The sequence below is a fragment of the Nymphaea colorata genome, chromosome 4, assembly GCF_008831285.2.
Source record: "Nymphaea colorata isolate Beijing-Zhang1983 chromosome 4, ASM883128v2, whole genome shotgun sequence".
Taxonomy (NCBI): domain Eukaryota; kingdom Viridiplantae; phylum Streptophyta; class Magnoliopsida; order Nymphaeales; family Nymphaeaceae; genus Nymphaea; species Nymphaea colorata.
Window position 1 is genome coordinate 14,215,146 of NC_045141.1, and position 14,643 is coordinate 14,229,788.

General features: G+C 37.2%; 1 protein-coding gene across 13 annotated transcripts; it reads right to left on the bottom strand.

Moving 5' to 3' along the window:
• Positions 1-1,578: 1,578 nt before the first annotated feature.
• On the bottom strand, positions 1,579-14,317 carry LOC116252845 (uncharacterized). 13 transcript variants are annotated; one of them, XM_050077479.1, is made up of 15 exons: positions 14,163-14,317; positions 13,296-13,372; positions 9,574-9,661; positions 9,360-9,412; positions 9,022-9,198; positions 8,684-8,943; positions 6,893-7,046; positions 6,533-6,642; positions 6,342-6,429; positions 5,826-6,170; positions 5,675-5,749; positions 4,881-5,563; positions 4,636-4,744; positions 4,028-4,207; positions 1,579-2,086 (listed from the first exon to the last, which is right to left on the bottom strand). In XM_050077479.1, exons 5-15 carry the CDS (start codon positions 9,187-9,189, stop codon positions 1,913-1,915), a joined length of 2,346 nt encoding a protein of 781 aa, XP_049933436.1. In that variant the 5' UTR covers positions 9,190-9,198; positions 9,360-9,412; positions 9,574-9,661; positions 13,296-13,372; positions 14,163-14,317; the 3' UTR covers positions 1,579-1,912. The 13 variants fall into 13 exon arrangements, with proteins under 13 accessions (XP_049933436.1, XP_031483282.1, XP_031483284.1 ...); XM_031627422.2 differs by having other exon boundaries at positions 9,022-9,243; XM_031627424.2 differs by having other exon boundaries at positions 9,022-9,281.
• Positions 14,318-14,643: the final 326 nt, after the last annotated feature.

A 14,643-nucleotide genomic window follows, 5' to 3' on the forward strand; every position in this document is an offset into this window, starting at 1 on the left:
TCCTCCATACTCCTTTCACCTTATCTGTTCTGCTTGAATGAGAAACATTTGAACGAGGACAACAAGAGATGGGCCATTCGAAGGGGTGGTTTTCTTAGTTGCTGATGCATTATATATATGTGTCATGTCCTTAGGGGCGGAGCCAGGATTTTCTTCAGGGGCGGGCCGGCAGGTCGATCTCTGAATCCGAGTAGGATCAAACTGAATTCTAATACAAAAAACACATTACTTAATTAAAAAATATTATTTTTTTCAACGTAAAAAAAAAAATCATTGGCTGGGGTGGGCCATGGCCTACGCGAGCCCCCCTTCCCTCCGCCCCTGCATGCCCTCAACATAATGAATTAATATAAATATAAATATATCCATATATAATCCATTATGTTGAGGGCATGGCATATATAGATATATATATAAAATCCATTATGTTGAGGACATGGCCCAATGCTAAGAAACTCGATGAGGCATTCCAAGTAGAGGCACGGCACCTATATATATATATATAATCCAGTATGTTGAGGGCATGGCGCAATGCTAAGAAATTCGATGAGCCATTCGAAGTGGGGGCAGATGTTATCCTATCGATTTATTAATTGCTCATTTATTGTATATTTTATGACAGGTTTACATGCATGAAATTGTGCATTTAGATCTAACGTATGAACCAGTCAACGAAATGAATATTTTAAAGATGAAAAATATGTAAAAACACAGATGTGACTTTCACCTCCATGCCAAGATCACGGAGTTTCCTTAATTGAGGATAGAGAGAGTCAATCACTCCTCTATTTCAAGCATTAGGAACATCTATTTTCTATGCTGCAAAACAGATTCCATCAATGCACAAGTTGAAATGCAGCAAGAGCAGCAACGAAAACAAACCCTATACTTTAGAAAAACAAGGGTTGGATAGGAGATTCGGCTCTCTGCCAAGCAGTGGGTTTCGCTGTAGCCCAGAACCCTAAAGACAAAGGATGTACCATAACCCCATGTAGGTTCCGATGCAACCCGAGACCCTAAAAACAAGGGAATGAAGGGGCTTTAAGTCTTCTTCAAGCGGTGGATTGTTAACCTTCTGCTCACCTGAAGGGCCAACAGCCAAACAAAGTGTTGAGATATCTATATCAACATTGCGGAAAAAGGATGGTAAACAGAGCAAGGTCAAGCGAATTCTCATTTTAGGGTCTATGGAAGCAAATCAATCGACTGAGTACAAATATTTGCAAATAAGAACAGGCAGACCCTTAGATAGTGGTAGATGCCCTTTGTGAGTGTTATTTGAAGGATCTTAAATAGCTCTTTGTGAATTTGCTGCCGCTGTGTTAGTGATTATTAGCTCCACAGCGAGCTTTTGAGGGAAGAGCAACCCCTTTCGTAATGTCCAAAAATCAACATGCACACATTTTACCAACTGCATTTTGGTAAAACTAGAAAGCTTGGCTGCCTAATCTAGGGCAATGTACGCTAGACAAAGCCAGCAAAGGAACAGTTTCACGATAATAAAGCCAGTGAATCAACCGATGCGAAACTAGTGAACACGGGGCCTTGCATGGAAGTCCATTTCTTCACGTTACAATGTAAACAGAAAAGACATTATAGGCGTGCAATGACAATGAAACAAGAAGTAGCAGAACAATCACCTAGTGTGAAGGCATAAAAAAAATTATTTAGTAGCATATTGACATCCATGTTGCTCTTTGAAAGAACTTAAACTTTAAATATTTCATTTTTTTACCTACTTTCTAGCCACTTGTTCAACTCTTTACATGTTTTTTGAAAAAATTACAGATCACCATTTATTGGAGCTGTTACATGCAATAACTGAATTATTTGTCTTCTTCAGATCCAATTTTTCCAAGAGATCCAACTTCAAACTACATGATGGGCACAAAGCAGTATCATTGGCATCTTCTCATTTGACAGAAGAACTCATCTCATTTAGGATGTTGGAGAAAGTATTATAATCACTTGAGTTCCTGAAATCTGGCTTGAAATCCAAGAAGAAGCGTAAACTAGATGCTAAGTGCTCCAGCTTGTTAGAGGCAACTGCAGCTTCAAGAAACAATGAAGGTCTGACTGTATAAACCTGCAAAAAGTTGGGTTTTGTTCAATTTCGGCAGCAGTTCCAGCATGAAGTTTATAATGATTCATGACAGACAAGAGCACAAGAGATGGAACGGCAATCTTCAGAAAAATGACCAGACAAAAAACGACAGGAAACAGACTAGAGTAACATGGACATAATGGCCATATATTTCTACGGTATTTCTACTTTGCTAACTTTTGCCTATCAGAGAGTTAGGAGATGGCCACTTCAGGGTTCAATCCTGAGTCTCAAACTCTCAATTAATGATAGAACGACTTAAACATTCAGCTATCCCATTCATTCCAAACTTTGATGAACCAAATGAAAAAGGAGACCAAAAGTACAGAAAAAAGGAGAAAGCAATCCTTTTGAGACAGCAGAATTATAAACAAATTCTCCAGTGACCAGTTCAGCCTACTGCACCTCTTTTGAAGCACAACTCTGCAAAAAAGAGGCCGTCAGATTAAACAGTTAGCACAGCGCTAGGGATTTCAAGATATAGCCTCAAGTCTCAGGTTGCAAGTTGGTCAACTTATCCAAATACTTTACTACCAACATGCTTTCTGCAGGTGAAGATCATTCGTTGTTGAATGATGAATCCACCTAGGGTATATCTATCACAGATAACTGAACATATCATTTATGAGGCAGACTCAACAGGTCCATAGCAATAAACCCATTGGAATCTGGAAAAACTATTCTAATAAGCATACCAGCAGTCTGACCAGTCCTAGGTCACTCATCATTAACAGGATGAGACCTTTGCTACCTGCAATGTTGCACCTTCCTCATTTATCTCCTCACCGCACATTTTTATCACGGTGCAGGAACATTTCCATCAAAGTACCAATTTCCCATTATAAATGCTGCTGATAGTTAAATTCTGATCCATAGACCCAGGAATCCAGAGCTTCACGAGCAGAGAAGCTATACCAAGATTGTGAACTTGTTTGATTCAGTGTATGGAGGAGATTATTTCATTTTAACGTGATCCATTCAGTTATCGGATTGTTGACTTGTTTATCAAGGCACTATTCACTTCTTCCATCATCAGGCCCAGTGATTCTTCCTGCACCATCTTTGGGTGGAAACGAGAAAAAATGAAGTTACCCAAAGTTGTCATTGGAATTACTATTTCTGTGTGTATAGTGATATATACAGTGTATCATGACATTCTTAGTTTTCTGTTTATTTATTCCATATAAGCTCTCATCAGATAGAAACAAAACATAGGTCCAACTTGTAATATAGGAAGTCAAAAAAACAGGGTTGAGCCATAAGTCCTAATAAGTAATAACTAATAAGTCTCATTGTGTGGAACATGTCTGGAGTTAACAATCTTGCTCACTTCTCTTGAGCTAACAACCTAGTTCACTTCTCAACATCTAACCCTTACTTCATGGCATGCAACAGAATAAACATAAAGAAAAAATCGCTTCCACCAGTTCATTCAAGTTCTAACCTATTCAAAACAATCTGCTATACCAACCCAACATGAACTAAAATTCTTTAGACATGTTGCTGGAACTTGCTTTTTGTTGTGGATGGGAGATTACTAAATATGGAGAAAAATTAGGCTCATCAATGTCATATAAAATGCATATGAAATTGTAATTGGAGTTAGAAATGTGGAACTTGAGCTTCTACACAAGTTAGATATAGAACCAAGATAAAGGACAGAATGAGTCACAATAATGCAACTAAAACTCTCAACTTTATAATTTACTATATAAAACAGTAGCCAGAAGCAAAGATTGCATTGAATGCCAGCATGCTATGCCCGACCGACTGAGATTAATTCTCATCTTTCTTCTTTCAGGCCATGCAACTACAAAAAGACCTGTTTGGCAGTTGCATGATGTCAAAATGGTTGTTCAAATGCAATAAGAATATAGTTTCGGGTTAAAGTACAAAATTATCACAACAAACATCGGATATTACCTTATTCCTCCTTATGTAGCGCAAAGCTTCAAGATAATAACCATCACGCAGTAAAACCAAAGCATAATCATGATGAAGTGACAATTTCCTTAGCATATCCACACCTAGCTTGTGCATAGGAAAGTTCTCATTGCCTGACCCCAGCAACTGTAGAGCAACTTGTTTTGAGGGTTCAAAAACCTGCGTATAAAAGCCAAGCAGTTGTTGGTGGTTTCAGTAGCTTAACAGAAAGAAACAGTATGGAATGACATCAAACGAAACTTCATATCAGAAGAAGGTTCACAAGAGGACATATTCCACAAAGTCTTTTACTAAGTCTAGAAAGTTTAAATAACAGAACCTAAGGTTGTAACTTTGGCAAATTTATGCAGATCATTGTAACAAACTAATATATATTATCTACAAGCTATTCAAACTTCCAAAGCTCCCAAAAATTAATATATCCTCACTACAAAAGATTGTTCAGAATCTTCAGATACCACCATCTGCTACCCCTCACCAAGCATGTTAATGGAGAGCACAGAAGTCCTCAAGCACGACACATTCTAAATTCCCACAAGTTCCATAAAATTTAAATGACATGCAAAAATAATAATTTGATCAAGAACCTGATTTCGGATAAACTGGCCAAGTTCAGCATAGTGTTCATTGCGAGTAAGAAGTTGTATGGTTAGAACATAAAGATCAGGAGGGACCTTGAGTTTTTCCATAGCAGTACTGCAACACAGGAAAAATGTCAGCATGTCTGGAATCATCTTACAAGTTCATGTTGCAAGTTTCTGTTTAAACAAACCATCAAATGTGCTACAGTTGCAACTAGATAAACACAAGAAGGGAGAGATTTCCTGGATACCTTTTTAGGTACTCCATGATAACGGCAACCAGGTAAGCAGGATCACCAACCATCTCTTCCTCAACAAGGGAAAAAACAGTCGTGTACATCTCTTCTGGTGATATTGCTACACTAGAAATTCGAGATTTTGATAGACCAGGGGGACTAGCATCTAAAGACCTTTGAGTTCCACTTGTTTCAGGTTGCAAGGATGTCCTTTCAAAATCATTATAAATAGCATCAGCCTCCATATTATTTGTTCTATGATCCTTAGTACTAGGGCCAGGAAGACCACTGGACAAAGGCATTTGAAGAGGTTCCTCAGATTTCAGATTCAGAATTTCAAGATTTAGGTTGTCGTCATTATCAGAAGTTGAAGACATTGACAGCCTACGGCGGTCATGTTCTAGGTTTGGATTAAGAGGATCAGTTTCCAGGATCCTACCCTGAAAACCACTTCTTGTTAACATACCACGCCTTTCATATATATTAGCACTGCCCACAGCCTGGACTGTTCTTCCATCTTGTTCAGAAGAAGGTGATCTTTCAGAATACACCATCCCAGCACCACCTTTCAAAGAACCTTCTAGTTTCACAGCGTGACTGTATGAAGCAGTAAGGACATCCATTGCCCTGGCAACCATGAACACAGGCCTCCTTTCTAGTACCATGGTACGCATCAAAGCCTCACACAGCTCCTTTATCTGAACAGGTCACAGAGACTCTCGAAATCAAAATCGCTATTGAATACAATAAATTCTTATAAAATATTTTGAAAAAGGAACCACAAGGTGATCAACGGTCACACACTATACCTTGCTTGGATCAGACCTCCGCCGTTGCAGAAACTCCAGAAGTGAAGGTACATCAGAGGTGCTGGTAGCAATAGCCTGGAAAACATAAAAATTTGTGTTTTTCATGCAAAGAAGCACCTTGAAAGGTTTTGAGATTAAATCTCATAGCTACCTCTAGATCCAAAGAAATTTTCCACAATGTACCATGGGCAGCATCACATATGAGGTCAGGGACAAGAAAGTTCCAACTTTCTCCATAAACTGTTCCCACATCACTGTTAGTCTTTTCCTCTATGAATTCAGATAAAGGTTCTTCCTGTTTGCTGCTTGCTTGAGAAGGACCAGTGTTTGATACAGGTAAACCTCTTACTAGGAGAGGAAGTGGAGCAGACACAGGAGCTTGGGAATCCAAAAATATGTCGTAGAGCAAGACCACTTTGGCATCCACTTGATGAACAAGAAGCACATTGTCGACCACACTGACAGCCACTTTGGTTGAATATATTGAAAAGGAACCCTACCATTTCAATAAGCAAAAATTGCATAACCAAGACATATCATGAACAGAAGTGGTAGACAACCTTGAAGAAGAATGCACAACAAGATACACGCATACAGACACAGATGCATATATATGTGTTTATATTGTATGAACATATACGTGCATTTATGTATATACAACTTCAACCTGTTGAATGACAGCGTCACGATAGAAACGATAAAAGCGCAACAGCATGGCCATCCAGTCAACTTGCAAGCAGTAGATTCTACCATAACTGATTCAAAATTCACAAGAATAAATTTCAGTATAATTTAAGACCTGATAAATTTTAAAAAAAGAGAGTAAAAACCGAACAACAAGAAGCCAATTGAACCTACACAGTAATAATGTGCACATCTTCTGCAGCTAAGATGGGCTTTTTGTTGACTTCAGCTTTTGTCATTGTCATTTCAAATTTTGGCAAGTGAATAATTCCGGCAGCAGAAAACTGAACAAACAACAACAATCCATAAGGTGATGAAAGTAAAGGTAAAGAAAGTGTACTCGTCATGTACAGTGAATTATTTAAGGATAGCCAAAGGATCACTTTTGTTGAGGACCAAATCAATTTCCACAAATCCTCCAAAGTAAATAATAGTCTTCTTGCAATCGTCATCATTGTTGGACCATATATATAGACTGAGGCTCTATAAGAATCAATCTGGGAATAAATAAACAGAAACAGAAAGTGGAGTTACCTGATATCCAGTTATGCTCTTGCACTGCATCCCAGAAGCAAGAAGAACTAGACGACTCTCATGAGTGTAAACATACCAGCTAACATAAAGTCGCTTTGTCTCCACCAATCGAAGCATATTAGACTCAAGCTCACATGCATAAAGGTCAAGACCACTGAACAGTAACAACAAAAAAAATGCAAAATCAAAGTTTAGGAGAACAAAGAAGCAAATGTAAAAACGAACCAAATACATAACATGCTCAAGTTACATACAATATGCTGACAATGCAGGCCAGAGTCGTGAAAATATTTAAGTGGAACAAGCACATATCTCTATGGAGAAAGCAAATGTGACAGCAAACCCTGTCGAAGGAAAGTAACTCTCCACATACGAGCTTTTGCTTTCTGCCTTTGGCTTGATTTTTCATTCATTGATTATCTCTTTAATGTGATCCTCCCACATTAAAGGGACAGGCTCAAACATTCTAAAACTTGCTCAGAGCTATTTCACATGGTAATGGCAAAATGGGTGCCACACCCTTGTCAACATTAGCTGGACAAGGGTGCAGGCACCAGACAGGGGAAAACATTTTTGAGAATTTTTTGCTTATCAGTTTAAGTTTTATGAATACACTAACTTATATATTGCTTGTTTGCTTAAAATCATAACTTCTTTTATACGTGTGTGTCTGTGTGTGTATGACACATAAGTTTATTTGAAATCCAGGTGGGCTCAATAAAGCTCGACCTTGGCTAAGTAAGGTCGAGTTTAGCCAAGCTGAGTATATATTTTAAATTTTGTAAAAAGTATATGAAAGAGGACGCCGGCAGGTTTTGAAAGTTGTACATACTATTACCACTCATAAGGATCTCAAACTACATCAAAGATAGCTATTCTGAAGCTACAACACATTCTCCATATACCCTTTTTAACGAGCTTAAATGGGCTTTCACAAGCCAAGCTCCCTTAGCTCGAGCTCGACAAGTTCAAGTGGATGGGTTATCCTTTTGCCCTGAACTCAGCTCATTTAATAAAACGAGTCGAGCTCAAGTTGCTTGACTTGTTCTACAGTCTCAATCAAGAGTCTAAAAATCATGTAGGAGCTGTGAGATGAGTGATTTGCAAAGAAATGAATAATTTGGAAAAAACTAAAGAGCTTTGGCACTTGAAATAGCATACCTACGAAGGGGTTACCAGTGAATGACCAGAAGCATATTAAATTCCCACAGGCCAACAGGTTAAAGTACACAAAATAGTGTTAATTTAGAGTGCCAATTACTAATTATATCAAAAGATCCAAAATTTATGATGACTAAGCATAAGGATATTGAATATCACTTCATCATAGAGTATTCTTGGGTTGGATCATCATCACCTTGTCAAACATTCGGAGTTAAAGTCAAACTGCATATTATGTTAACAAAAAGGTCATCTTTGAGAACATTCTAACAATTCCTCTCCAAACTTGGAATAGTAGTGCTTGTGTCATCCCAGGGATATTGCCGAATGTAATTTGATACATAGTATGTTCTATTTGAGTGCATGCCTTATCATTATACATTCTAACTTCCAAGGGCAATTATGGTTTAAAAGCCATGAGATTCAGCTCAAAACATTTTTATTGTTAAGTGTAGCAAGGGAAGTCTGCTAATTTAATGGATTTACATCTATTTTTGCCCATGAATGAGTTTTTCTCGCTTCAAAGAATCCCAAATTTGCACACTTTTATCACTTTTGCAAGAAAAGAAAATAAAGTCAAGTGCATTAATAAGATTCGTAAAGATTGCATGTTCTTGCCATGACTCTCACCTGGTCTTTATGAACACAACATCACAGGTTGGGCAGTCTGTCCAGAAAAAGCCAAGTATGCTTTCAGATCCACTCTTACATTTGCCATAAAAGATTGCACCAGTTTCCCTGTTTTTGAATTCAACTTCATGATTTGAGCGGTGAATCCCTATAACTTTTCCATCCAAGGAATACCGAATGGACAAAACAGGCCCATCATTTATTGAATCTGAATTTGGAGGCTCACATCTAGCACCCAACCCAGTTTGCCAAACGTAGACCTGCAAAACATTCTTGAACTAATTATGATGCAGTTGATGTAATAAAGTATATGGATTACAAGATCTTGAGATTATTACCCGGTCAGATGTTGGTGACAACAATAGTTTATTCCCATCATCATAGAACAAACCTTTGGCTCCAGGAACAGTGCACCTTAAAGGTGGATATTGAACATAAGCATGTGAAAGAGCACCAGAAGCAGTCAATCCTGCCCTCGGCTGTGCAACTGATCCTCTGGTAAACATGCTTCTCCCCTTGAATTTTACAAGCAATATGGTTCTTGAACTTAAGCCAGCAACCTTAAATAGAAATTATGAAGAGTATAAAACCACACAACCTGCCTAACAAAGTATAAGTATTCAATTCATCAAACCACATCTATAATGCAGAGGAAACAAGGCTTTCCAAATGGTACCTGATGAGATAACTTTCCAACCTGATGTTCTTTTTTCAGGACCTATGTCGCAGCTGCAAAATAAAAAAGAAAAAATTAAAAAAAAAAGAAAAAAAGAGATGAAGATTATGTGATTAACTAGAAAGTATCAAGCAAATGTATCTTTACTCTCATGTGATTAACTGCAAACAAGGAAATGTATCTTTACTCTCTCACAGTACCGTGTTCTGCATACATGCTTTTAGCTGAATAAACTCCTTTGCACACATATTCTGTTCAACTTTTGGAACTTTTGCAGAAACACAGCAACCATACTCTTTTGCCTATAATCAGAAAAATAATGGAAAATACAAAAAAAACTTATATAACATCAATTTTAAACAAATGCCCAGTCGAAAATAAAAGAACGCGCATATAGAAAGATGAATTTCTAATCCTAAACCCTTGACTATGGAATTTCCAGCTTATAAATAAGATATAAGGTTAAATTTAAAAGTCATGGAAAAGAAAAATAGAGTCTGAACAGAGTCCAAGGAGCATAAGTGAAGACTCAAGCTGTTATAGAAACAAGGACTTCTCTTCTTGTAAGAACCTTCATGGACACAGCTTGCTTAATGGCCCTACCTCTCATCAATTTTTAGGTACCAAGCAGGTGCTGTTCAATGTGAAAAGTATCCTTAAAGAATGTAAACCTTAAATGTTTAACCAAGAACATGCACACGCATATACACATGGCAAGCATGCACGTGCACCAGAACATGAGTCGGTCCATTCATTCTAGTACGTTGTGCAATTAATGTGCCCCTTATGCATTGCACACAAGTGAAAGCAGTTAGAATCTGGCGACCATCCCTGGAACAGTGAATGCATAGCCCTTTATTTCTTTCAATATCCCAACAATAATGATGTCCTCGAAGCAGGAAATAAGCTCATTAGATTTGCCATCCAGATCAGAACAGCATTTTTGTTAAGTGATGACCTTGCAAGTTGAAAATTGAAAAGCTTGATGGATATATGCCCAACCCTTGAAAATTTTCACTTAATGACCTAAATTTTATTAAACAGCTTTTTTACTCACTGCCATTTAGTTCATTTGTTTGACATGGAATAGTGAGGGAAAATAATAAGATTACCATCCAACTAGAGCTTAACTTCAGTACTACAACCACACCAAATGCAAGGGATTAAGAAGAAGCTAGTAATTTGTTGAATATTAAAGAAAGGAAAGAGGATCCACAAACACATACAGATCTTAATAGAATTAAGAAGTCAGGATGCAAAATCAATAATGTGGTCAAAGTGAGCACTCAATGTAATGAGATTCTACCATATAATCGCACTAGAATTCCTGAGATTAAGAAGAAGCTACAAAATGTTTGAATACTGAAGGCGAAAGAGGGTGCCACATACACATACAGATCTTACTAGGATTCAACAGTCAGAGATGCAAACTCAGTGGTTAACAATGCATGGTCATGTGAAAAATGATTTGTTAATTCAAGTGGGTAAACCATAACCATAAATGTAACTCTCCAGGCATTAGGTGCATATTTGTAGATACGGTACATTTATGGATGCATTCGATACTTGGCTCCTTTTCATAAATCCTTTGGATGTAATTTTACTAACTCGAGATTAGCCACCTCCAATCTATCAGCTAAAAGCACCATTGGCTCATCAGGTTTTTGATGGTTCCATGAAAGTTCTATAGTCTTTGATGAATATAATTCCCCACTAAAATAATCAACCAATTGTTGAGCAGAAATCTATGGGTGTATTTTTCAATTAAGTCTGCAAATTTCAAAATTTGAGCAATCAGCTAACATGTCTAGTCTCCATAGGTAAGGTAGAGATTTAACTTTTTTACCCTAATTACTCTCTCAATGAAATGTGACTTCCATTCTTAGTTGTTAAGGAGTGGACTAGTCCACGCCTAGTCCCCGTCGCCTAAATCCATCACTTAGGCGACATGTGTTAGACTGGTGCCTAGGTGCCCCTAGGCTGGACTATAAGTATATACGGTATAACAGTGTATAATAAAAATTACAGGACTTAATATGAAGGAAAGGTGAAAAATCATCTTCCCTTCAAATTAAGTCCTGTAATTTTATTATACACTGTTATACCGTATATACTTATATTATATGTAGTTATGTCACAGAATTTCTGTTCTTTAAGTACACTCTGTTGTACGTTAATTACATATTCTATATCAATTCATCAAGTGGAAGTTCCAGCATACAGTTAAGTACATATTCTATAAAACCAATGGATTTCTGCATATATCTTATGTGCTCTGAAACATATTTTACGGAACCTATGCCAGCCTTCTTACCCACGTTAAAACCTAGGTTAATGGAAAAAGATCACCAGTTTCTCTTGCTTAGTGCATGTCTAGTAATCAGACAAATGTGTGCGGACCTCACTTTTGCAACCTGAATACAGATTTATTTTCTCATTTGTGAGGGTGTTTTGTGTGTTATAACTTATATGTACATTATATGTCATATGTACAATCTGATGTAAACTTGTAATGTATATTATATGTACTGATTTGATATGATTTGTGTTTGCAATGATTCAAATGAAATAGTCTACAAGGTCTATAACTGAAATAGTCTATAAGAAATGCAAGCATTGTCCAGTATGTAAACAAAAATGGCGTATTTTCTTTTGTGTATCAAACTAAGGCATCAGCTAGAACAGAACAGCACAATTTTCCAGTACATAAAAAAGCTGGAAATGTACTGTTAATCTGTCATGTAAATAAGAACAGAACAGTTTTTCATGTTTTACTTTTTGGCTTTACTTATTTTTCAAGTTTTACTTTTTGGCTTTACTTATTTTTCAAGTTTTACTTGGAATAGAAGCTTACGGTTCAGTCAATAACTACATAATTTTATTATGTAATGGTTAACATAACTGAAAAACCAAAATAAAAAAAGGTTGCCTTCTTTTCCTAGGGACGCGTAGTCCCCCCTAGGTGCTCTAGCCGCTGCCTGGTGCCCAGGCAGCGCCTGGGCGCCTTGACAACTAGCTTCCATTAAATAGTAATCATCCACAGAAAATCTACACCATCAGGTAATGCCACATGGCCAGTCTATTATTGTCTTTTAAGAATAGGATATGATCAAAGTTACCGACCATACGAGGCAAAAAGAGGTTCAAGTTGAACAAAAGAAGGTTTTCTGAATTTATTTTTGAGAGAAAAATATGATTGCTTGATTTATATCTTAAGTTTCAGAATATCATGTACATGCAACATAGAAACATAGACAAATGAATTTAGGTTCTTAAACCGTTTATCCCGACAACACCCGCACCTCCACCCATGTAACATGGATGGAGACAAGGAGAGGCTCAATAGAGAAGAATAATGAAGTTGAAAGACATGACAGGTCAAAAGATCACAGGAGAATCCACAGAACCCTCTTATCCAAGTAAATGTCTTGCTATAATACACAAAAGCATATACGCATTGTCATTTAAGGAAGATCAATGAAGAACCCACAGCAAGTTCAAAATTCAAATGTTGTGTGTATAACTTCTCATAAAATAGGCAAATTTTATATAATGGTACTATGACTTTTCTAATCATTGTGCAATAGAAATCATATGATGGCTAAAGGCCATCACTCGTCAGAGTAAGTTTATGTAGAAGGTTGGCGCTGCATATGGCAAAGTTTTTGTTCATTTCACTGTTCGACGATAATCCTAATAGAAAAACTCAACCTAAAACTTCCACACATAACCTATGTCAACGTGCATAAAAGTATGTGCGAAATTCATACTTGCTTATAAACACCTTCAGGTTCTTCCTTGAATCAGCTAAATCCTAGTATAAAATTATAATTTATACCTTCAAAATGGAAGGACCACTAGTGTGATGCAAAACAATGTTCACTGACCTAAGAGTATCCAGGGCAGAAGAAATTAAAGCAAAATGGAAACACTAACCTGTGCTGAACAATTCATCAAAATGCGTTTAAGCACAGAAAGATGAGGCGGTTTCTGGTCTTTCATCTTCTACACATCTGCACATCAGTCCAGTTGCAAAATCAATTTTTTTAAAAGGACAGTGCTGTACCGCAGGTCATAAGATTTTAATAAAGAATAATTTCGCAAGATTACTACAGCCATAACAATTTTACTCGTATCCATGCAGATATCAAGTCCTTCTTCACTCTTTCCTTCTTTTCTTCAAATTTCACCCACATTTAAAGTCAGACTGGAGAGCCTCCAAGACAAACTCGGCTTTTTTATTCGAAAAGTATTAGAAGCTTTCCCTTTTCTCCACAAGTCACAGGCACCATCTGGATGAGACCCATTAAACTCATGCTCCACATAACCTAATTTTTTGTTAAAACAAAACTCTTTTGACCATAATTTATCCATAACCCAGGGTTAAAAATCTCGGAACACCGAAATCCAAAACTTTAGTTAACCTTCTGCGAACATCTCTAGCCTATGAGGTATTTTAGGTTGCATAATCGAACACAAACAAAACCTCAAGCAATCTAACAGCCATCGTTTGAATTGAAATACCTAAAAAGAAAATACAAAAAATGGCAGGCCATATCAAAAAAGACATGCAAAACTCCTTTAAAATTTGCCAATTCTGACATCAAATTGCTATCAACGTGTGGGAAGGTGCTATTCTTATGGATGGTAACCACGTTTCTGATTCTCCACCCATCTATTCGCGAGAAAAATGAAGAATAAAAGTAAGTAGCTACACATAGAGTAAATGGCAACCAGCAGAAAACTTGCCGATCTCATGGTTCTCCAGCCAGCGAGCAAGCGAGAGAGAGAGAGAGAGAGAACCTGTGCTGAAGCTGGGAAGACTGGACGAAGGCGGAGGAAAACCGGCCTTGGGGTAGTCGAAGAAAGTTGGGTGTTGAAGTTCGGTTGGGGACCGTACAGATCTTACATACAAAAAAAAAAAAACATGAAGCGTTCTCTCTCTCACTCTCTCTCTCTCTTTCTAGACACCAACATTTCGTCCCACCAAGAAAGACTTAAATACATAGAACGAGTTCTAACTCCTAACGGAACCTACGGTTGTCGAAATGCATTTTGGGTTTAGTTGATCTCTTCATCATTTTTCTTTTTTTGGGTTAAATAATCTGGATACTGATCTATTTTACGGATGTTATATTGATTTTGGAAACAACAAATACGTATGGATATTAATGGGTCGGATTTGGATGGATGTATGATCGAACTACTTTAAAAATCCGATATATAATTTTTTTTTATTAAGAAGTAGGATGGGATTCGAATTCAAGAAATGACATCTCATCTT